This window comes from Schistocerca americana, chromosome 6 (genome assembly GCF_021461395.2).
Source record: "Schistocerca americana isolate TAMUIC-IGC-003095 chromosome 6, iqSchAmer2.1, whole genome shotgun sequence".
NCBI classification, from domain to species: Eukaryota; Metazoa; Arthropoda; class Insecta; order Orthoptera; family Acrididae; genus Schistocerca; species Schistocerca americana.
Genome location: NC_060124.1, coordinates 195,797,726 through 195,823,268, shown reverse-complemented (window position 1 = coordinate 195,823,268; position 25,543 = coordinate 195,797,726). Strand labels below are relative to the sequence as shown.

The 25,543-nt window shown below is 41.3% G+C and overlaps 1 protein-coding gene across 1 annotated transcript in view; it reads right to left on the bottom strand.

Moving 5' to 3' along the window:
* LOC124619750 (lymphoid-specific helicase-like) overlaps positions 1 to 25,543 on the bottom strand; it is a 161,727-nt gene that overhangs the window by 8,283 nt on the left and 127,901 nt on the right. The window contains exons 14-15 of the mRNA XM_047146329.1: positions 8,621 to 8,780; positions 8,099 to 8,209 (exon numbers count right to left, since the gene is read on the bottom strand). Coding sequence (XP_047002285.1) covers positions 8,099 to 8,209; positions 8,621 to 8,780 — 271 coding nt within the window. The remainder of the gene's footprint in view (positions 1 to 8,098; positions 8,210 to 8,620; positions 8,781 to 25,543) is intronic.

Genomic DNA, 25,543 nt, shown 5'->3' with positions numbered 1-25,543 from the left:
TTTGCTGCTTCATAGTTTAATAGAAGAGGACTCCTCCCTCTCCCCTTCCCCTTTCTTTAGGTTTGACCAATCATGAAATGGAAACCAAAGTGAAAATTAAAAAATCTTATTTGCAACATTTAGTTACAACTTCCAGCTACTTTTCTACAGCTGCCACTCAAAGGACATTTGTCATAGTGTGGGCCAATTTTCTGATATCCTTGTCATAGAAGGCAGCCACCTGTGCTTTCAGCCAATTCTCTACACTGGTCTGCAGCTCGTTGTCTGTGGAAAAAATGCTTTCATGTGAGCAATGACATGAAAAGCAGAGGGAGCCAAGTCTGGGCATGGGGTGTCTTTGTTGCAACTGTGGTGTGTGATTGAGCACTGACATAAAGAAGGACAATGCCTGATGACAACATTCCTTTTTGCTTGTTCTGAATTGTCCTTCACAGACATTGAAGAGTCATGCTGTGTGAGGCTGCAGTGATGGTTGTGTCACGTTCCATGAATTACACCAAAAAAACTTCCTGTTCGTTTCCAGAACACAGTAACCACAAACCTTCTGATGGGAAAGATTGACTTGCTCTTCTTTGGTTTACTCTCGCAATAAAAATACATCCACTGTTTGCATTGCTCGTTTCTTCATTTTCGAAATGGACCCATTTCTTATCCACTGTGAACATTCTGTTCAAAAAATTCTCTCCGTCGTCTTAGCATTAGAGAAATGTTAAGGCAGTACCCATTCACTTTATTTTGTGACAGTCGGACACTGTCTTGGGTAACCATCTCACACCGAGTTTGAAGTACTTTAAGTCTCTCACTCAAGATGGCATAGAGAGTTGAACTTGAAATATTGGAAAACAAATTACTGAACACAAAAATTATGAAACCAACTATTTCCTTGAATCACCTCTTCCACTCAGTCAATAAGAGCAGTTGACACTCGCTTCCTTCTCTGATCACCTACATCACGAACATCTGTATGTCTCGAAGTTCCTGAACACTGCAACATTTTGCTGTCCCTCATGAAAGTTTCACCATAAACATTACTCATTCACTGATAAACTTCAAGTGCATTGCACCCCTCAGCATGAAGCAACTGAGTGACTGTGCACGCTTCACACTTGGTGGGAGACTTGTTCTAGGTATGTCTACATGCTTACTGAGCACTCAAGACTGACAAGTGCGACATGATGCAATCAACAGGCATACTTGAGGCACTGCACAGTGTACCTACAAAAATCTTCATTTCAATATTTTAATTCTGTAACTGAGTGGACTTAAAACATAAAATAAAATAAAAAAAGGAAGGAGAAGGAGAGCCTGGATTAGAAACAATTGGTACATATATCACTTACTGTGTGGAAAGAATAACTGTGGAGGTAAGAACAAGCCACCCATGAAAGGGGTATGGGTGGGTGTGGGGTTGAAAAAGCATTTTAGTCCACGACATGTGAATACCCATAGTTTAGTCATCCCTTATTTGAGAATGGGAGCACTTAAGAGACTTTCTACAATCTTGACACAAAATTTAACCTTTGTGAAACTTTCTCTCATTGACAACCACAAAATGTTGTTGTTGTTGTTGTGGTCTTCAGTCCTGAGACTGGTTTGATGCAGCTCTCCATGCTACTCTATCCTGTGCAAGCTTCTTCATCTCCCAGTACCTACTGCAACCTACATCCTTCTGTATCTGCTTAGTGTATTCATCTCTTGGTCTCCCTCTACGATTTTTACCCTCCACGCTGCCCTCCAATGCTAAATTTGTGATCCCTTGATGCCTCAAAACATGTCCTACCAACCGATCCCTTCTTCTAGTCAAGTTGTGCCACAAACTTCTCTTCTCCCCAATCCTATTCAATACCTCCTCATTAGTTACGTGATCTACCCACCTTATCTTCAGCATTCTTCAGTAGCACCACATTTCAAAAGCTTCTATTCTCTTCTTGTCCAAACTGGTTATCGTCCACGTTTCACTTCCATACATGGCTACACTCCATACAAATACCACAAAATGATGAAAGGCAAAAAGTTTATCACGTACTACATTTCCACAGTTCACAGAGTAAAACTGCTGCATGAAGCATGACATTTCAATTTACCACTGCTTTACTACTCACTCTATTTGCAACATATTTTGCAGCCAGTAGCCACATATAACATTGAATGTACCTGTAAAATTATATCCTTGTAGAGCACATAGTCCACGACATCCGACATTGTAAACAATGAGCTGCATGAAAATGAAACTGCAGGGCAAAATTAACTAGATACACAGATGAAATGTGTGTACAAATACATGTTAAATACATGTGAACTCACTATATAGTGGAGATGCTGAGATGTGGCTAGGCCCAACAAAAAAGACTGTCACACAATGAGCTTTTGGCCAACAAGGTCTTTGTCGAAAAAAAGACCCCACCCACCCACACACACACACACACACACACACACACACACTATCTCTGAATGCTGAAGCTGGACTAGAGTAGCAGCACATGATGGGAGAGGCGATTGGGTGGGGGTAACTAGGAGGCTGGGTCGGGGAGGCAGAGGGTTAGCAGGGTAAGGGTGGGTGACGGTGAAGTGCTGCTAATGGGAGCATGCAGGGGGGGAGAGTAGGGCAGCTGGTGCAGTTGGGAGGTTAGACAGAGGGTGGGCAGAGAGAGGAGGTACTGGAAAAGGAGAGAAGTGAAAAGACTGGGTGCGTTGATGGAATAGAGAGCTGTGTAGTGCTGTAATTGAAACAGGGAAGAGGCTAGATGGGTAGGGTCAATGACTAATGAAGGTTGAGGCCAAGAGGGTTAACAGGAATGGAGGTTATATTGCAGGGAGAGTTCCCATCTGCACAATTCAGAAAAGCTGGCGTTGGTGGGTAGGATCCAGGTAGCATAGGCTGTGATGCAGTCACTGAAATAAAGAACGTCGTGTATGGCAGTGTGCTTAGCAACAGGGTGGTCCAGTTGTTTCTTGGCCACAGGTTGTAAGTGGCCAATCAAGTGGACAGACAGCTTGTTGACTGTCATCCCCATGTAGAATGCAGCACAGTGGTTGCAGCTCAGCTTGTAGATCACATGGCTAGTTTCACAGGTAGCCCTGGCTTGGATGGTATTGTTGATGCTTGTCACTGGACTGGATGGAGGATGTATGGGATAGGTCTTGCAACTAGGTCTATTACAGGGATATGAGCCATGAGGCAAGGGAATGGGCGCAGGGGTTGAGTAGGGATGGACAAGGATATTGTGTAGGTTCAGTGGGCGGCAGAATAGCATTGTGAGAGGGGTGAAAAGGACATTTAATTTCAGGTCACAGCAAAGGGTTCGTCAACACCCTGAAGGAGAATACAATTCAGTTGCTACAGTCTGCTCCTTTACCACATGGCCTTGTCACTATTGAACATTATCTTTCACAACTTATTGGACCTACGACCTCTTTCCTCGTCCTCTGACCAACTATATCCTCTCTCACATTTACTTCTCCTTTGAAGGCATCACCTACAAACAGATCCGGGTACAGCAATGGGTAGCCTCATGGCACCATCTTATGCCAAACTATTCATGGGCCATTTAGAGGAGAATCATCCTAACCACCAAGAATACCCAACCAATCACCTGGTACATATTCACTGATGATGTCTTCATGATCTGGATCGAGGTTGAGGGCTCTCTATCCATATTCTTCCAGACCCTCGATACCCTCTCCCCCGTTTGCTTCACCTGCTCCTCTTCAACCCACCTGCACCTGAAAGATGGCTATATAAGTACCTCCGTCCAAATCAAACCTACCAACCACTTCGAAAGCTGTCATTCCTTTCATATTAAGAAGTCTCTTCCATACAGTCTAGCCCCCATGGCCATTGCATCTGTAGTGACAAGCAGTCCTCTCGAAATATACCAAAGGTCTCAATGAGGCCTTCACAAACCATAATTACCCTCCCAACCTTGTACAGAAACAAATCTTCCATGCCTTATCTCTCCAGTGACCCACCACCAAGTCCCCCTGTCCAGCCATAGAGGAGCATTCCACTTGTGACTTACCACCAGAACTAGATCAATCATATTCTCTGCAGGATTTTAAATTATCTCTATTCGTGCCCTGAAATGATGAATGTCTTATCCATTATCCTTCCCACCCCTTTAAGTGGTATTCCACCACCCATCAAAATTACATAATATCCTCTTCCGTCTGTACACAACCCCTGCTCCCTACCCTTGCCTCACAGCTCATTTTCCTGCAATAGACCTAGATGCAAGACCTGTCCCATACATTCTCCCATCAACACCTACTCTAATCTGGTCACAAGCATCATCTATCCCATCAAAGGCACAGCTACCTGTGAAATCACTCGTGATCCACAAACTAAGCTGCAACCACTGTCTGCAGTTCTATGAGGGCACGACAATCAACAAGCTGTGTGAATGAATGGTCTCCAACAAGCTATGGCCAAGAAACAGCTGGATCACTTAGTTGCTGAACATGCTGCCCAACACAACATTCTTCATTTCAATTACTGCTTCACAGCATGTGCCTCCTGGACACTGCCCACCAATATCAGCTTTTCTAAACTGAGCAAGTAGTAACTCTCCCTGCAATATATCCTACGTTCCTCTAACCCTCAACCTTCGTTAGTCACTGTCCTCCCTCACCTATCCCCTTCTCTGTTCCCACTCCAGCACTACACGGCCTTCTATTTCATCTACGCACCTACGTCTCTTATTTCTCTCCTTTCCCATCCCCCCGCCCTTCGTCTAACCTCCAGACTGCACCTAGCTGACCTATCCCCTCCTCACCTCATCCCTGTGTGATCCCGCTAGCAGCAATCAGCCGTCCCCCACCCCTACCCTGCTATCACTCTTCTCCCTCCCCCCTCTCCCTGCCCCAGACGCCTCTTTATCCCACCACCAAGACTGCTTCTCCCATCAAGCGCTGTTGCTCACAGTCTGGTCTCAACAACCAGAGAGAGTTCTCACATGTGTGTGAATTGTGTTTGCATGAGTGTGTGTGTGTGTGTGTGTGTGTGTGTGTGTGTAATTCAGAAGGAGGCCTTTTTACTGAAAGCTTACTTGCTTAGCAATATTTCTGCTGTGTCTGTCAGCAACTCAACATCTACATCTACATACATACTCTGCAATCCACCATATGGTGCATGGCGGAGGGTACCCCATACCACAACTAGCATCTTCTCCCCTTTTCCACTCCCCAAACAGAACGAGGGAAAAATGACTGCCTATATGGCTCTGTACGAGCCCTAATCTCTCTTATCTTTGCGGTCTTTCCGCGAAATATAAGTTGGCGGCAGTAAAATTGTACTGCAGTCAGCCTCAAATGCTGGTTCTCTAAATTTCCTCAGTAGCGATTCACGAAAAGAACGCCTCCTTTCCTCTAGAGACTCCCACCCGAGTTCCTGAAGCATTTCCGTAACACTCGCGTGATGATCAAACCTACCCGTAAAATCTCCACTAGATGGTGAGTAGCAATCCATCATTTTCATAACTAAGTACAATGTTTATTATTTCAGGAGCAATTGCTATAATTGTTAATAAATTTACCCCATTGTGAGACAAGAGGTCAATGCCTTCATGGGAAAATGTTTGCAGTTTCCTACAGAACCATTATTGTACTCAGGCGTGAACCTCTTTGTCCAAAGGAAATAGATGACCATGAATGTCTTTCTTCACGACTCCAAGTATAAGGAAATCACATGAGGAGAAATCGGGACTCTATGGGGGCTGTGTAAGGGTTTCTCAGCCAAACTTATGTGTTTGTAAAGTACAACCTTGCTAATCTGCCCTCGGATGGTCCGACTCACTTTGTCCAACCCTCCCACTTCCAATGTTTGTTTATGTAGGCAGGCAACTGCTCAGTCAGATCTAGGCTTGTCAGTGACTTACCATCTGAGATATGCATCAGTATGCAGTTGACTATTGCTAGGTGCGACAGTTGAGTCAGTTTTAGTATGAAATAACTTGTTTCTAACTCGATCAATAAGTGTTGTGCACCCAATTTGTTTAACAAATTAGTGACAATGTTTGTCTTGCATACTGAGGAGTGTAAAACTTAAGTAAGGCAGCAAATAAATGTTCACATGTGGCACTCTCTTTACAGCCGGACGTTGAGCCCAGTGACCTAAATGAGTGGCTCAGTAAAGCTGACATTGACTGGATGGTGGAAGTAGAATTAACTGATGACTAACTCACTGACACACTAACAATTGACGAGAACAAAAAGAGTAATGACAACAAGAAGACAGTGACCCTAAGCTTGAGTGCAACAGACAGATGCTTAAAATGGGTCTGATATAGCCCTTTAATACAGTAAACATAGTTCTACATCTACACCAACAAACATTTTGTCAATTAGGAAATGGTGGACTAACATGGCAAAATGAAGGTTGTCATCTGCTAAGAAAAAGAACACTTGATAGACTTTTTTTCAATCTGCTTAAGAACAGAACATTTTTTACTGCGTGATTACTCATGTTTAACACAGCTAAGAACAAATCAGTTGCATGTCAGTGCAATACTGTAAGAATGTATTTACAGATGTTAAAAATTCCCCAACAGTAACAATTTCTTACCATACAATGGCTTTTGAGTGTGTTTCTTTTTTTATTATTTTAAAATAAAACAGTATTTTAGACAGTACTTCTAGTTGAAAATTAAAGTTGGATTTTACTGTATTGTGATGTTAGAGGTCAAAGAGTTTCTCTGATTACATAAGGACAGTAGTATGGAAGGCAAATGGTCGACTTTGGTCTATTGGGAGAACTTTAGGAAAGTTTGGTTGACATATGGGTTTATTGGGAGAATTTTAGGAAAAGTGTGGTTGACATATAAAGGAGGCCACATATAGAACACTAGTTCGAGTCATTCAAAAATCCTGTAGAGTTTTTGGGAGCCCCACCAGATTGGATTACAGAAGACATTAAAAAAATTTGGAGGTAGGCCACTAGATTTGTTACCACAAGGTTCAATCAGCATGAAGATAAGAGAAATTAGGGCTCATAGGGAAGCATATAGACAATCATTTTTCCCTCTTTCTAACTGATAATAGTACACAAAAGGATATGAGTAGTAGGGATACAAGGTTCCTGCAACAATGCACTGTATGGTAGTTTGTGGAGTATGTATGCTGATACAGATGTAGACTGATGCCCCCATACAGTGGCTCTAGAAATATATATGAAGACATAGATGCAGACTGGTCGGAGACTGGCAGAAGCTAGACTATGGAATTACTGTCCCATGTGTAGGCTTTAACACCACGAGAAACGACTGCATTTGGAGTGATGCTGTGATCGGGAAACAAGGACTGCTGATGTATCATGTCGCATGGCATTCAGTGATTAATCGCAGTTCTGTACTACCAGATAACCAGTGTCAAGAAGTATGGCAGCGACTTGGAGAGAGGTCCCGTTCTTCTACTGCTCTGATGAGACAGAATGGTGTTGCTCCTGGCACCATGGCGTGGCAAATCACTGGGTACAGCTTCAATCACCTGGTACTGATTGAGTGTGGGTTAGGGACACTAAACAGTAAGCTTATCAGCGTCAGTGATTGAGGGAACTCTGACAGCACAACAGTTCATCACAGACATCCTACATCTTCAAGTGTTCTCTCTCATGTGACAGTTTCATGGTGCCATTTTCAGAAGGACAATGCTCATTCATTCACAGTATGAGTCTCTACGAACTGTCTACATGATGTTGAGGCACTCCCATGCTCATCAACAGCCAAAGATCTGTCCCTGATAGAATATGGGTGGTACCTTCCCAACCAAATCGGTGCATATCTCCAGGTTAGAGGCAGAGTAAAGTCATACTGATAAATGGACTCTTACTTCGAAGTTCTTTGTAAATTTGACTCACTGAAATATCACATATTCTCTCAACCCATGAAATTTCAGTGTGTTTCTCCTTCCCTTCAACGTGCTTCACTCTTTTGTCAGGCATTGTAATTACAGACATACACACAAGAGAAAGCAGGCCCAAGTTTATGATTAGTTGTGTTACAACCGGCTGTGGTAACATATAAGTACATAGATGAAAAAGTCACTTGAAAGACAGAAACATGGACCTCTCCTATGAATAAATAAATATGGTAATCTAATAACTCACCAGATCCTTCTGAATGAACCACTTTTCTCTCGTCAGACGAATTCAACAAGTTTTTCAGTTCCTCCAGATCCACAACCTCTGCTTTCTGCTCTACATTTCCTTTGAATTTCCCTAGAAATTTAAATAATGTCGTAGTTAACAGCTCTGCTTGAAAGCAGAAATAAACAATTCAACATCAAAAAGAAAAAATATTAGTGTATGTTGCATCATGATTTCACAAATTTGAACACTTACTGAGAAAAACCTTCATATCCCCCCCCCCCCCCAAATGATTTGTTGGCTTACTTAATACAAATTATGACTGACTGCATATTATTCTAAATGTGTTAAAAATACAGCTGGGATAATAGTGAAGACTAACCAGTATTGTGTAGGTTTACCAACATTAAATGAAAAGTTGTCCAAGTCACTTATGCCAACTTTTAATGCATATAAATATGGAATGTGTACCAGTTTTGGTTACTCGTGAATTAGAAATAAGTTCCATATAAAATGGATAATTTATTTATTTTAGCTGCTTACCTTTATGAATGACCATCCTTTCCAGTTTTCTCTTTGCCTCAGCTAATGAGACAATTTTTTCATCAATAGACGCTGTTGTTACTAGCCTATAAACAACAACTGGCTTTGTTTGTCCTATGCGGTGGCATCTGTCTTGGGCCTGTAGGTCAGCTTGTGGGTTCTATAAACAACATTATTCAATAAACAACTGTGCTCATCATCGTTTAAGCTGGTAACTATTACACTAACATTATTAAATGACTGATTTGTAATATCGTAAACTAAATAAACATCAAGTGAATAAATGAAGGATTCTGAGCTTAACAGTAGAAGTATAAAGAAACATACTGAACTTAACTTTACATGTGCAGGTAACATTACACTACTCCATACAGACCATAAGAATAGCAGCATCACGGGATGCAACCTGAGCCACCCTATTACACATGGTACCTAGAAATTTGCAGCCATGCTTTTCAATGTACAATATGAAGCCTGTTCAAAAAATTCTGGAACTTTATCTACAAATTTTTTTTGTGCTTATCTTTTACTAACTGCGCATGGTCTCCTTTGAAAACTCTCTTCCACAGTTGATACACTGCTCCAAACGCCATTTCCACTTCCAGAAGCAGTCTTGGTATGTCTCTTCTTGGGTCATGTGATATGCCTTCTGTGAATTTTCTTTTATCTCATCTATTGTTGCTAATCTTTGTCCTTTCAATGTGGTTTTCAACTTCGGATATAAAAGAAAAGTCCGCAGGGTCCAGGTCTCGAGAGTACGAAGGATGCGGCAGCACAGTCATTTTGTTTTTTGTGCAATAGTACGCGCCAATGGGGATGAATGTGGAGATGCGTTATCGTGATGGGAGAGCCATGAACTGTCCCACCACATTTCAGGCCGTTTCTCTCACAGGATATCATGCCACGATCCAACTGAAATGCTACATTCTTCTGCAATATCTTGGATAGTCAGTCTTTGATTGGCACGCACAATTTCGTTGATGTTCCTTCCATTTTTTAAACATGTGAACCATTCATAACACCAGGTATAACTTACACACTCATCACCATAGGCATCCTGCATATTTTCATGTGTCTCTAAAGGTTTTCTTGACGTTCACGCAAAATTTAATGCAGACACATTGCTCCTCTAACCCCGCCATCTCGATATTCGCAAACTATGCAACACAACGTTCTACTCAATACAGCACTGAACAATAACTAACAGACATACAACAATGAAACTTCCAGTAGCTACACTTTAAACACAGGTATGTGCAGGAATGCCAATCGCATTTCGCTCTAACACACCAATGGCGCAAAATTACGAATGTTACAGAATTTTTTGAACAGACATCATATGGCAATGCATTTTGAGACAATACTTTTTATCAAAATGTAACATAGTCAATCCTTTGCAAGGAAACACCAGTTAAATGAGCTGTGCAAAAAATGCAGGATGAAGAAAAACTTTATTTTTATCTCATGTCTTTCACACTTTTCATTTAAGTTACCATCATTACTGAAATATAAATTTGTTGTTACTCCCACAAAAGATTTCAATTTAAGAACCCTTTATTTTCAGAAGGTGTTTTGTTGAACACTTTTAGTGTTAACTTAGAGCTCCAAATGAATGTATTTTTGCATTGATTCTTACCTCTCAATCCAGGATACATGCAAAACTCTACAATACATACTTAGATGAAATCACAACTACAACAATAAACTGAGATCACAGCCATGAAACATTATAAAACCTACTACACTACACTGTGTTAAGAAAAGTTACGAAGTAGTCCAGAAGTATGCGCATTATGTCTGAGATTAGCACCTCTGACAATAAAATTAAAACAATTTGGAATATCGTTAAAAGGGAAACACTATTTCTATCAAACTCAATGAAAAATTTGTTAACAAAAGTTCAGAAGTAGAACCCTTAATAATCTTTTTTAAGTGTTACAAAGAAAACAGGATCCAGCTATTCAATGGAAAACACAAGGCTGTGTACAGAAGAGGCAATACCTTTGCAGTTTGCTAGAACTGAAATTCAACTCACCTCTCCAACTGAAATTAGGAAAATAATAAATCACTCAAAAGTAAATGGAATTGATTGCATTTCCAACAGAGGACTAAAAGCTTGTTCCCAACAGATAAGTAGGATTCTCAGTCACGTATGTAGTAGCTCAGTGAAACAGGGCATTTTTCAAGACAAACTGAAATATGCTATTGTCAAACCACTAAGGGGGGAAAGAGGGGGGGGGGGGGGGGGGAGGGAGAGATAGGTCTGATGGTAACAACTACCACCCTACCTCACTTCTGACAGCTTTATCCAAAATTCTTCAAAAAGTAATGTATTCAAGAGTTGCTTCACACATTTGTAAAAATGATGTACTAACAAAATGCCAATTTGGTTTTCAGAAAGGCTTCTCAACAGAAAAAGCTGTATATGCTTTCCTAGATAGAATATGAAATGCTCCGAATAACCGAACGTCACCCATTGCGACATTTTGAGATTTCTCAATGGCTTGTGACTGTGTGAATCATGAAATTCTTCTACATAAGCTTAAATATTGTGGCTTGAGTGGGGCAGTGCACAAACGGTTTAGTTCATACTTAACTGGAAAAATGCAGAAGGTTGAAATTAACAGTACATATAGTCTGTAAAAATCAGTAGAGTCCTCTAACTGGGGAGGTATCATGAATGGAGTCCCACAGTGCTCAGTCTTAGGTCCCTTATTGTTCTTAATATATCTGAACGACTTGCCACTCTATATTCATGAAGGTGCAAAGCTAGCTCTTTTGGCTGATGATGCAAGGGTAGTTTTTTATTTATTTAGCGTATGGCTAATACAGACATATCATGAAATTACATATACATATGTACATATTGACACACAAGAAACTTAAGTTTGTCTTTACAACTGAATATCCAGTCCTTCAATCCAGCGCACTGCATCTGGAGTTGCTAGCAGGAAGTCCTCTTTGGCGCCGTGATAGGCTCGAATCCTGCATTCACTGACAATGTGGTGAACAGTCTGGTATGGAGACCCGCAGTCACAAGCTGGATCAGGCAGCTTGTTCCACTTAAAAGAGAGCATCCCTGCATCGCCCATGGCTGGTACGGATTCTGTTGAGAGTAGACCACGTCTCGCGTGGTAAGTCGAATCCACTTGGAAGTTTAGCACCTGAGAAGATGTTATGCAGGTGCACATCTGTCACTGCTTCCCACCGACCTTTCCATTCTTCAAGAGGTTTGAAATTCTTAGCAACCACGTCAGCAGCATCGCACAGAGTTGGATGACGTGATTTCAGTCTCTTGCGATTTAAAAGTGGCAGGTCGCTATGCACGGGTAGGTTAGAATTCCTGGAGATCTTGTGGAATTCTCTCATAAGGGCAGTACATCTGCGTACATCAGGAGGCATTATACCGGTTAACAGTGGAAGCCAATAAACTGGAGTAGATCTGATTGTGCCAGATATTATGCGCATTGTCGTATTCAGCTGGGTATCAACAAGCCTTGTATGATGACTATTCATCCAAACAGGTGCACAATACTCAGCACTTGAGTATACCAAGCCCAGAGCTGAAGTTCGCAGGGTGGTTGCTGAAGATCCCCAGGTAGTTCCGCATAGCTTACGGACGATGTTGTTTCGAGTCCTCAGCTTTTGAGCTAAGTTAAGAAGGTGTTGTTTGAAGCATAGTGTATGATCCAGGATGACACCAAGATATTTTGGGTTCCAGTTGTGATGAAGAATTCTGCCTCTGAAACTTACCTCCAGTTTTACGTTCGCCAACTGGTTATTTAGATGGAAGCAACACACTTCTGTTTTACTCACACTGGGTTGGAGTCTCCAGATTTTGAAGTAATTGTCTAATGCAGACAGGTCATTGGCTAAAATCTCTCCTGTTGTCTTCATTTCCTGGTGTTTGACGGCTAGAGCCAGGTCATCGGCATAGCAGTATTTTCTGGACGAAATGTCAGGTAGATCAGATAGATATAGGTTGAACAGTAAGGGTGAGAGAACTGATCCTTGAGGCAATCCGTTGTTCAGCTTCCTCTCCTTACTTATGTTGCTTCCAGTGATTACCTGGAATTTCCGATCACTTAGCATGCTGTTAATCAGTCGAGCCATTGATCTGCATGGTATGATGCGGAGAAATTTGTAGATAAGGCCTTCCCTCCACACAGTGTCGAAGGCGGCAGTTAGATCAACAAATGCCACAGATGTTTTCTGCTTCATTTGGTATCCTGACTATGAAGGATGTGAGAGACAATACTTGGTCGCAGCAGCTACGCCCTGGTCTGAAGCCTGCCTGATCAACTGGAACGTTCTCTAAGATAGCGCTACTTATTCTGTTACATGTCAGCCTTTCAAAAAGCTTGTAGCAGCAGCTGAGTAGGGAAATGGGGCGATAGTTTTCTACCCTGTTGCTGGGTTTGCCAGGTTTCAGAACAGATATTATCTTCACCTTTTTAAACTCAGATGGAAGTTGACCAGTCAGCAGGATGTCAGTGAAGAATTCTGCTAGCCATTTCTTAGCTTAGTAATCACACCCAATGAACCAGAATCAGCAAAGGAAATTTTAAATAATGTCTTTCTGAAAATTATTAAGTGGTTCTCCGGAAATGGACTCTCACTAAATTTTGAGAAAACAGTACATACCATTCCGTACAATAAATGGCATAACATTGATAAACATATACTATGAACAGAAGTCTGTTGCTAAGGCAGGATTTTCAAAATTTCTGGGTGTGCGCATTGATAAGAAAATGAATTGGAAGAAACACACTGATGATCTGCTGAATCAGTTAGGTTCAGCTACCTATGCTATTAGGGTTATTGCAAATTTTGGTGATAAACATATCAGTGAATTGGCCTACTATGCCCATTGTCATTTACTGCTTTCATATGGCATCATATTTTGGGGTAATTCATCATTAAGAGAAAAATAATTCACTGCACAAAAGACAGCAATCAAAATAATAGCTAGAGCCCACCAAAGGTCACCTTGCAGACATTTATTAAAGAAACTCCGGATACTCACAGTACTTTCACAATACATCTATTTACTTATGAAATTTTTTATTTAATAACGCATCCCAATGCAAAAATAATAGCTAAGTGCTTAGCTACAACACTAGAAGAAAGGACAATCTTCACTATGCTGGGTTAAATCTGACTTTGGCACAGAAAGGAGTAAATTATGCTGCCACAAAAATCTCTGGTCGCTTGCCAAATAGCATTAAAAGTCTGACAGATAGTCAACCAACATTTAAAAACAAATTAAAAGAATTTCTGAATGACAACTCCTCCCAGTTAATAGATGAATTTTTAGATATGAGGTAGTAACTGTAAAAAAATTATACTGTGTGAAGAAAACTTATGTTAAACTGACACATTCCACATCATTACAAAATGTCGTATTCATAATCTATGGAACAAGAATTAATGTAATGTAATGAAAATAAAGAATTTCATTAGTTGACAAGCGTTCAGAATGGTATCCATTTGCAGTAATACATGCAGCTGATGGTGCTGTTGTTGTGGTCTTCAGTCCTGAGACTGGTTTGATGCAGCTCTCCATGCTACTCTATCCTGTGAAGCTTCTTCATCTCCCAGTACCTACCACAACCTACATCATTCTGAATCTGCTTAGTGCATTCATCTCATGGTCTCCCACAACGATTTTTGCCCTCCAATACTAAATTGATGATCCCTTGATGCTCCAGTACATGTCCTACCAACCGATCCCTTCTTCTAGTCAAGTTATGCCACAAACTCCTCTTCTTCCCAATTCTATTCAATACCTGCTCATTAGTTATCTGATCTACCCATCTGATCTTCAGCATTCTTCTGTAGCACCACATTTCAAAAGCTTCTATTCTCTTCTTATCCAAACTATTTATCGTCCATTTTTCACTTCCATACATGGCTACATTCCATACAAACACTTTCAGAAATGACTCCCTCACACTTAAATCTATACTCGATGGTAACAGACTTCTCTTCCGAAACGCTTTTCTTCCCATTGCCAGTCTACATTTTATATCCTCTCTACTTCGAACAACACCAGTTATTTTGCTCCCCAAATAGCAAAACTCATTTACTACTTTAAGTGTCTCATTTCCTAATCTAATTCCCTCAGAATCAGCCAATTTAATTCAATTACATTCCATTATTCTCATTTTGCTTTTGTTGATTTTCATCTTATATCCTCCTTTCAAGGCACTGCCCATTCTGTTCAACTGCTCTTCCAAGTCCTTTGCTGTCTCTGACAGAATTGCATTGTCATCGGCGAACCTCAAAGTTTTTATTTATTCTCCATGGATTTTAATAGCTACTCTGAATTTTTCTTTTGTTTTCTTTACTGCTTGCTCAATATACAGATTGAATAACATGGGAGAGGCTACAACCCTGTCTCACTCCCTTCCCAACCACTGCTTCCATTTCATGCCCCCTCGACTCTTATCTAGCCTTTCGCTCCCTATATTTTACCCCTGCTACCTTAAGAATTTGAATGAGAGTATTCCAGTCAACAATGTCGAAAGCTTTCTCTAAGTCTACAAATCCTAGAAACGTAGGTTTGCCTTTCCTTAAACTAGCTTCTAAGATAAGTCATAGAGTCAAGTATTGTCTCATGTGTTCCAATATTTCTACGGAATCCGAACTGATCTTCCCCGATGTTGGCTTCTACCAGTTTTTCCATTCGTCTGTAAAGAATTTGCATTAGTATTTTGCAGCTGCGACTTATTAAACTGATAGTTCGGTAATTTTCAGATCTGTCAACATCTGCTTTCTTTGGGATTGGAATTATTACATTCTTCTTGAAGTCCGAGGGTATTTCGCCTGTCTCATACATCTTGCTCACCAGATGGTAGAGTTTTGTCTGGACTGGCTCTCCCAAGGCTGTCAGTAATTCTAATGGAATGTTGTACACTCCCGGGGCCTTGTTTTGACTCAGGTCTTTCAGTGCTCTGTCAACTCTCACGCAGTATCATATCCCCCATTTCATCTTCATCTACATTCTCTTCCATTTCCATAATATTGTCCTCAAGTACATCGCCCTTGTATAGACCCTCTATAATCTATATACTCCTTCCACCTTTCTGCTTTCCCTTCTTTGCTTAGAACTGGGTTTCCATCTGAGCTCTTGATATTCATACGAGTGGTTCTCTTTCTCCAATGGTCTCTTTAACTTTCCTCTAGGCAGTATCTATCTTACGCCTAGTGAGATAAGCCTCTACACCCTTACATTTGTCATCTAGCCATCCCTACTTAGCCATTTTGCACTTCCTGTCGATCTCATTTCTGAGGCGTTTGTATTCCTTTTTACCTGCTTCATTTACTGCATTTTTGTATTTTCTCCTTTCATCAATTAAATTCAAAATTTCTTCCTTTACCCATGGATTTCTACAAGCCCTCGTCTTTTTATCTACATGATCCTCTGCAGCCTTCACTACTTCGTTCCTCAAAGCTACACATTCTTCTTCTACTGTATTTTCTTCCCCCATTCCTGTCAATTGTTCCCTTATGCTCCCTGTAACACTGTACAACCTCTGGTTTAGTCGGTTTATCCAGGTCCTCTCTCCCTAAATTCCCACCTCTGAAAGCTGAAGTTGGGACACCTAACAATTGTGGCAGTGTACCTGGAAGAGGTGACTGGTGATGAAAACCAGGACAAATGAAGTCATCATTACCAAACAGTTACAACTTGGTACTCCAAGCCTGTTGAACTTTCCCGGCTGAAGTGTTGGCACAGGCGAAAACCCTAGGCAGCCTGGCTCACACACATCCCACCTAATTTAGACCCTCACTCTCATACATTCACTATGTGCAGCAGTATTCTGGTGTGTGAGATAAGCCGTGTGACAGTCTATGCCAGGTGATAACTAGAGACAGACACTTGCAGTACAGGATGAAGCAGCCACCTCCCATCCACAGACTATACCGCTAGTACCTGCAGGCTTCTGCCTGTGCTAAATTCCTGAACTAAATTCGTTATGCAATCAACTTGGTACTGTCAAACAGGTAGGTCAGGCACTGGGTGACTTCCTTCTGCTGGTAAAAGTCTTCCTGGTGAGTAACAGCCTGGGGCAGCTAGTTGCCCAGCTACACTGTTGCTATTCTCTGTCCTGTGTGGGCCTACACTTTTGCTGAACATCACATGGGGGAGCAGTAAAGGATGGGCAGCACACGCCATTATCTTCAATATTCATCTTTGGACACCAGGGTTTAAAGACCTTATCTCACAGTACATTGTACCCTGAGGCCAAAATAGCTGAGCAATGAGGAGCTGCCACCTGCCTCTGTCTTCACTCACCAGAAGCACATCGCCTTGTGACAGGTCTTGGCATCGCACTGATGCCAGCAACTGCCAGCACCAGCTTGTGCTGCTTTCCTTGTGGACAATTGCTAAAATTTGCATGCCACACAACCATGGCAGACAACATCACATAGGACAACAACCTTTTCTCCAGCTACCACCCCATCAGTGCAGTGTGGAGAAAAATTGTCACGTGAAATTTTAAGCTTGGATAGCTGATGCCAGGAGGAACCAAAATTATTAATGTTGTGTAGGTTGACAACGCATAATTTTTAAATTACGGACACTTGGTGCCACACACTCCGATTGACCGTGGGATTGTGCTGTTGCCAGATGCTCTGGACAACACATGACCACGAATGCTTTGCTTGCCGGAGATCACAGTGAATCCAAGTCAGCCCGCATGCTCGGTGGTAGCGTGCTAGCCTTCCACTCTGAGGGCGAATCCGCCGGGATCTCCACACATCCACTGTAATTTCATTATAAGATGTACCAAGAACTAACTTGTCAACAGCTGTTAGTTAGCGTACAGAATGTCTTTTACAAATTGTGTCGGCCCTAAAAAGGGCCATTTTTATAGCTAGGACATTGTTTACTTAAGGGGAATTAAAATGGGAAATTTTTTTTCACATTTTCAGGTTTTTACCTGATTAAAATTTGCAATTTTCTGAATAAAATGATAAATATATATCACTTATAAACTCACATGGGAAATATTTTATTTTATTTGTTCTAAATACAATCTACATTGGTTGAAAATGTTAAAGTTTTTACATGCATTACTTGAAGATCTAACAAAATCGTTCATTTTTTATACAGAAGGCTGTGGATTGCTGTGTTGTAAAGGTTCAATTACATGTTTGTATTGGTAGCACTGTCAAAAACAGTATCACATTGTTTCATAGTATAAACACGCGTTGTACGTCTAAGTACTAACCTTTTTTTCCAAGGAAAAGTGATGAATAGACTGGTAAATCTCTCAAAAAGTATGACGGCAAAATGAAGTGTTTTTAAGAAACGTGGGTTTCATGGTAATAGATTTTCAAATAAAGGGAAACACTGTTCAACAAGTGGCGTGTGAAGTTGCAGACAATGAAATACATGCAAACTTATCAGTATCTAGAGAAACACCCATTAGTGCTTCGAAGATTAAAATAAAATGTTGTGATACACAGTTTTCTCAAAACAAAAGTGATGTAAATGGTAAGTTATGTTATATTCTCATAGATTTACAGATCCTAATAAGGGTGTTCCGCAGCTCGTGGTCTCGTGGTAGCGTTCTCGCTTCCCGAACACGGGGTGCCGGGTTCGATTCCCAGCGGGATCAGGGATTTTCACCTGCCTCGAGATGACTGGGTGGTGTTGTGTCGTCTTCATCATCATCATTCATCCCCATTATGGCCGGAGGAAGGCAAGGGCAAACCACCTCCACTAGTACCTTGCGTAGTACGGCGATGCGGGTCTCCCGTATTGTCCCCTACGGTCTGTTATGGAGTATTGGACTTCATCGTCATCATCAACAAGGGTATTAGGTGAATGTGTATATTTTAAAATATGTGGAGGGCCAGTTAATTTACATGAAGACATTGAGGTATCAAATGGACTAGCCAGAAAACTGATCATTAATTGTGCCAGTTGTAATTATACTCATTCATTTTGGAATTCTGATAAGTGTAAAGATAATTATTTTGAAGTAAATGTTAGGTGGTTTTATGGGTTGAGAGCTATTGGAAAAGGACACACTGCAGCAGAAACAATGTGTGCTGTGATGAATATGCCACGTCCACCTTGCAAAATTGGTAAGTGTACAGGATTTATTGGGGCTGCTGTGGAATCTGTTGCATGTGAGCCAATGAAGGGTGCTGCAAATGAAGCTGTTGAAATAAATGATGGGATGACTGACATAACAGTAGCTTTTGATGGCACTTAAGCACGGCTACGGTTCTAAGAATTGTGTTGCTATGGTGACCCGTGTGGATACTGAAAAGGTAATAGATTTCCAAATTTTAACCAAACATTGTTATAAGTGTAGATCAGGGAATGAAGAAGGGCATATCTGTGACAGAAATTGTGAAGGAACAGGAGTTGGCATGGAGGCCTTTGCAGGTATTGAAATTTGTAGTCGATCTGTGAATGAAAGGGGAGTGTGTTACACTAAGTTCTTAGATGATGGAGACTCACAAGCATATAACAGTGTAGTAGCCTCTCAGCCTTATCGTGATAAGATGATCAAAAAACTGGAAGGTGTTGGTCATGTCCAGAAGAGGATGGGCACCAGGTTGAGGAAGTTGAAACAAAGTTTTAGAGACAAGAAACTTTCTGATGGTAAAACCATAAGAGGCAGGCTGACAGACAAAATGACTGATGAGCTACAGCAGTATTATGGGATGGCCATTAGAAATAATAGTGAGCATCTGTTGAAAATGAAGCAGGCGGTATGGGCTACCTTCTTCCACAGACTGTCAACTGATGAAAAAGCAGTACACCACATTTGCCCTCCTGGACCCGATTCATGGTGCAATTACCACAATGCCCAGTACTAAAAAAATTCATACAGTTCATACAGCCATAACCATTCCATCCCAGCAGCTGTCATCAATATCATAAAACCTATTTATAGAGACTTGGCAAATCCTGAATTACTGAAGAAGTGTCTACATGGTCAGACACAAAATCCCAATGAATCGTTCAATAATCTTATAGGGACTTGCTTACCAAAAAATGTTTTTGTTGGAATGAAGACACTAAAGTGGGGGGGGGGTGTCAGTGATGTTGTCATTGCTTTTTATGATGGCAACATTGGTAGGGTGAAAGTGCTACAGCATAAGGGAATTAATCCTGCAACAAACTGCATCAGAGAACTTGAACGGATGGGCAAGGTTCACATTGACAAAGCAGAGTATGCAGCACAGTTGGCCACTGACGAGTCCAGAAAGAAAAGAAGAAAAAACTTGATAAGATCAAGATGATGATACACAGTATGGTGCAGGGTGCTTCTGAGTGACTAAAAATAAAAAATTAAGCATATATTAAGTGAGTTACAGTATTTTGAAACTTTAGAAGCCATTCCTGAAAATTTACATTTTCTGTTGCATTTTTCCCTAAATCTCAGAAAACATTTCGAGTACGGTATTCAAATTTTCAGGGAGTAATAACATACATATCCCGAGTCTACTGAACTAAAAGAAGAACATAATGTTATGTATAATTAAAATTATTTAGAATAACATACAAAAAGTACACAAAATTTTAACCGTGTAATTAAAAAAATTTTATTTCCAGAAGCAGTGGCTGAAACGCAATTATTGTAGTTCAGTAGACTCAGAACATATAGTTTAATGTCCTGTGGATATTTTATGGCAATGGCCACAGTGGTTTCTGAAATACAGGGAAGCAAAGTCACTACATTTAAAATTTTCGGGATAGGGCATTCCAACTCCCCTTAAAGCAGAAGGTCAAACTGGCAACCCCCTGACATAACACAAGTTTGGTAACATCAAACGGTGTTTTGCTGAACTCTTTCAAAGATTCTTGGCATTGTCCTGATGTGATTGGCGGCATATTTAATGTGATTCATTCACTGGAAGAATCCTAAGGAAATGCAATCTGAAAACAAAGGAAGTAGGTTACAGTATGCTTGCTCGCCCACTGCCTGAATACTGCTCAGCAGTGTGGGATCCGTACCAGATAGGGTTGATAGAAGAGAGAGGAAGAAGATCCAACTGAGAGCAGCGTGCTTCGTTACAGGATCATTTAGTAATCAGGAAAGCATTACGGAGATGATAGATAAACTCCAGTGGAAGACTCTGCAGGAGAGACACTCAGTAGCTCGGTACGGGCTTTTGTTGAAGTTTCGAGAACATACCTTCACCGAGGAGTCAAGCAGTATATTGCTCCCTCCAACGTATATCTCGCGAAGAGACCATGAGGATAAGATCAGAGAGATTAGAGCCCACACAGAGGCATACCGACAATCCTTCTTTCCACAAACAATATAAGACTGGAATTGAAGGGAGAACCGATAGAGGTACTCAAGGTACCCTCCGCCACACACAGTCAGGTGGCTTGCGGGGTATGGATGTAGATGTAGATTTCACTTCGTTTCTAGGTGGTTTGCGTAAGGTTGGGTGAACTAGAACCTTGAAGAATCCCACAGGAAAAAGTCTGGTGGCATGAATGTGTGTGCCCCACCATGCAGCAACCACATGCGTAGCCTTAGCACCTTCCAGCAGGACGGGTAGATTTTCTTGCAAAAAGTGAAGGTAATTTGCCCTGGTAAGTCGAGGAGGTAGACAGACTGGCCCAATGAGATGGTCACCCACAATGCCCGCCCAAATATTGAGCGAAAATTGTTCCTGGTGTCCGTGGACTTACGTGACCTGAGGGTTTCCCCTTGCCCAGTAATGAATGTTTCAAGTGTTGTAAAGGTCATCCCAATGGTAGGTGTACTCACCGATAAACAACACAATGGTGGGGAAGTTGAGATATCTTGCAAACCACCGGCAAAACCCTAGCCTGTGTTCATACTCCGCCACAAGATTTAGGTCTTTAACAGGAAGGCAACTAAATGGATGCTGGCCATCATCCCTCAAGACCTCCCAAACTAACCGATGAGTGACCCCCATGTCGTGTCCACCCAATCGAGTACTTGTCGTAGGTGCTTCCTCGAAGCACTCTAGAACAGTCTCTTCAAATGAAGCATCCCGTCGTGTTTGAGGTCTTCCAGAATCACCATGATATTCCGCTAACAAGCCTGTTTTGCCAAGTCACTGGTGAATTGCTGTAAACGTTTGCAGGTGTGGGCGGCATCTTGCTGGGTACCATTCCTCATACAACCGTCTAGCTTCATGCGCATTACTGTCAGATAGTCCATAAATAAAAACAATACCTCATTGTTCTTCAAACGAATACTGTGTCGCCATGCTTACTGTATGACTAAATCGCAGGTGACGTGTGTCCTCCGAAGCAAAGCTTACATGTGAATGCCTCTGACACGAGATGAGACAAACAGCAACACCTATTCGACACTTGTGTGTATCAAGTTGGGGCAGCGACAGCGCGAGGGACCTTTGTACATGTGAATCGACAACCATAGCGCTGCTCGTCAATCGAAGAATGACAACAGGACAATCCCACGGCCTATTGGAGCGCGTGGCACCGAGTTTCCATATTTTAAAAATGGTGCGTTGTCGACCTACACATCGTCAGTAATTTCAGTTCCTACTACCACCAGTTATCCAGGGTTAAAATTTTTGTGACAATTTTTCTCCATCCTGTACACACACACACACACACACACACACACACACACACACACACACCACAAGACACTATCTGGTGCCTGAGCGGGCACTGCCTGAGATCAATGGGGAAAGTTGAAAATTCCTATCAGACTGGGATTTGAAGGGTGCCAGTGTAGTCCATGCAGCTGCGATGACCACTGTGTCCAAATGGCTTCCTGGTCGGAACATCTGCCTAGTATGCGGGAGACCCATGTTCAAATCGCGATCTGTTACAAATTTTCAACTTTAACCCTTAATTTCAATCCAAGACCACTCACAGCTAATGTATGTAATTCCTTTGTGCCCGAATTCAATAAATTTTCTCAATAGTGTTTCCCGAAAAGAACATCCTCTTCCCTCCACCGAATCCCATTTGAGTTCATGAAACATTCCTGTTACTAGACATGTTTTGACTGGACCTACAAACAACAAATCTAGCAGCACTCCTCTGAATAGCTTCGGTGTCTTGCTTTAATTTGACGTGGTGAGTATTCCAAATACCCTAGCAGTACTCAAGAATGGATCACCGAAGTGTTCTGTATGCAGTTTCCTTTACAGATGACCTACACTTTCCTAAAACTCTCCCAATAAAGCCAAGTCCATCATTTGCATTCTCTACTACTGTGCTTACATGATTGTTCCATTTCATACTGCTCTGCAACATTACACTTAGATATTTAATCTATGTGGCAGTGTCAAGCAGCACACTACTAATGCTGTATTCAAACAATATGAATTTTTTTTGGTACTCAAATACATTAATGAACATTTTTCTACTTTTCAGTCAAGCTGCTATTCATCACACTAACCAGAAATGTTGTCCAAGTCATCTTGCATCCTCCTGCAGTCACTCAACAACAATACCTTCCCATATACCACAGCACCAGCAAACAGCTGCACATTGCTCCTCATTCTGTCAGAGCATTTACATATATGGACTACAAGAGTGGTCCCATCATGCTTCCCTGGGGCACATCTGACGTAAACCTTGTCTCTGATGAACACCTGCCGCCCAGGACATTTTACTGGGTTTTATAAAAGAAGTCTTGAGCCACTCTCATGTCTGCATTGGGGCACTGTGTAAAATGCTTTCTGGAAATCTATAATGTGGAACTGCCTGTTACCCTTCATCCGCGGTTCGCAGGATATTGTGAGGAAAGCACAAGCTGGGTTTCAGAGAGTATTTTCAAGAATTCTGCAGTGAAGCTATGTTAAGGACCTTTTTTCAGCCATTTGCGACTTTGCGCTGGGCAAGAGATTTGCGATAAATGCATGTTAAATAAAAGATCAAAGCCATAGAATACTCTCTGTAAAACCTAACTGGGGTTCGACCCACACCAGGCAACTTATTTGTTTTCAACTCTTTCAGTTGCTTCTCTACACCAAGAATGTCTATTACAATGTTATCCGTACAGGACTTTGTGTGATGGTCCAACGACAGTAAGTTCATGTGATCCTCCTGCATGACTTATTTCTTAAATGTGAAATTTAAAACTTCAGCTTTCCTATACCTGTCTCCTATTGCCAAACCAAATGGGGCAATTAGTGACTGGATAGAAGCCTTTGACCAGCTCTAGTTTTCATAGCATCAGAATCTTCTCAGATTTTTGGTAAGGTCTTTTGCTAAGGTAGGACAGTGGATGTTGAATGCTACGCGTATCTATCAGTTTACAGACACACAAATTTCCACTAATTTTTGCAGCGTCATTTGCGTTCTTTTTTGAACTGAGTGCAAGAGGTCTCTGCTTCCTCAATAATTTTCAAATTTTGTTATTAAACCACAAAGGGTATTTGCCATCCTTAATAAACTTACTCAGCACATACTTCTCTACAGCGATATAAAATCAGTTTACACTTGTCAACTGTCCTCTACATCCATCATATTGGAGCTAAATTATGTACATTCATTGCCCAAGTTGGATGATAACAGCTGCTTATGTGTTCTTTCTAGCAAAAATACTCCCCTAGCCTTCTTGATGGGTCTATTGACTTTAGTAACCATCGTCTCTATGATGACATCATAATCACTAACCCCTGTCTATACCGACACTGTCAATAATGTCAGACCCGTTTGCAGCTGCAAGGTCTAAAATATTTCCATTGTGTGTGGGCTGTCTAGCTAGCAGCTCATGAAAGTTTTTACAAAAAGTGTTCAACGAACTTCAGAAGACTGCCAATTCATAACAACTGAAATGAATCCATAGACATTCCAGTCTCTAACTTCTACTGCATGATCTGCATATTTCTGAGCTACAGAATGCAGATACTTCTTATTATTCTAGAACTGACATGGCAGAATTAGGTGGCTGGTAAAAATGGCCAATGATTACCTTGTGTTCACCTAGGTCTAATACTTGTGTACAGGTAACTTCACAGCCTCAATTTTGACCTTTATAAAGATAGTATTTTTGTTGACTGCAATGAACCCCCCACCCCCTGCCCGCCTTTTATGTGTGTCTAATTTGTCTTTTTTATATTCATTCTAAGCCTCTCTAAGTATTTCCAAAGTTTCTACTTTGGGTTTCAGCCAGCATTTGGTTCCAAAAATAATTTGAATGTGACAACTTTCTTTGGTGGGGGTGGGGGGGTGTATCTTTACTTTGTACATGGACAGTTTTCACTCTGTGTATCAATTGAGAAGTTTTCATCAGATGACAAAATACTGCCTAGCCCAGGAAACTCAAGTAAACTCTACAAGCACTCTGCTACCCAATTAGCTCCCTCCTTAGGATAATGCACCCCTGGCCTAACAAGGGGCATCCTACAATTCTCCATTCTGTAATGCAAGTTAAGAAATCTGCAGCCAAGACTGTCACACAACTGATGCAGCCTTTGGTTGAGACCCTTCACCTGGGTCAAAACCAAAGGACAACTTTTGGAATCATGATAATGCAAACTGTGAGCTCTGCTTGCACCCCAAGATTGATTCCAGTAAGCACAAGCTCTGCCATCCGCATCCAGGCAGGGAAATTGCCCTCCATCCTGACTTGTCAGCAGCCAATTCATCCGCCACAGTAGGGGTCATGTCCCAAACTTTACAATATTTTACTCAGTCCTCTTATGTAGAACCTGTTACATGTCCTAACAACATGGCTTGACTCAGGTTTCAAATTCAGGAAAATCATATCTTACATTAATTCCATTGACATGCTATTTCAGAACACAGTTGGCAGTTGTGATTAAAGCTTTGTATTGATAATGAACATGGCAACATTGAAATGTTGTTCAACTACTTATCAACCTTACTGAAGTACAAATGTGAAATGGAATGAAGGAAAGAGTGCTCAAAGTGTGGTTACTGCTCTTTATTGCCCAAGACCATGAACATATACTTAA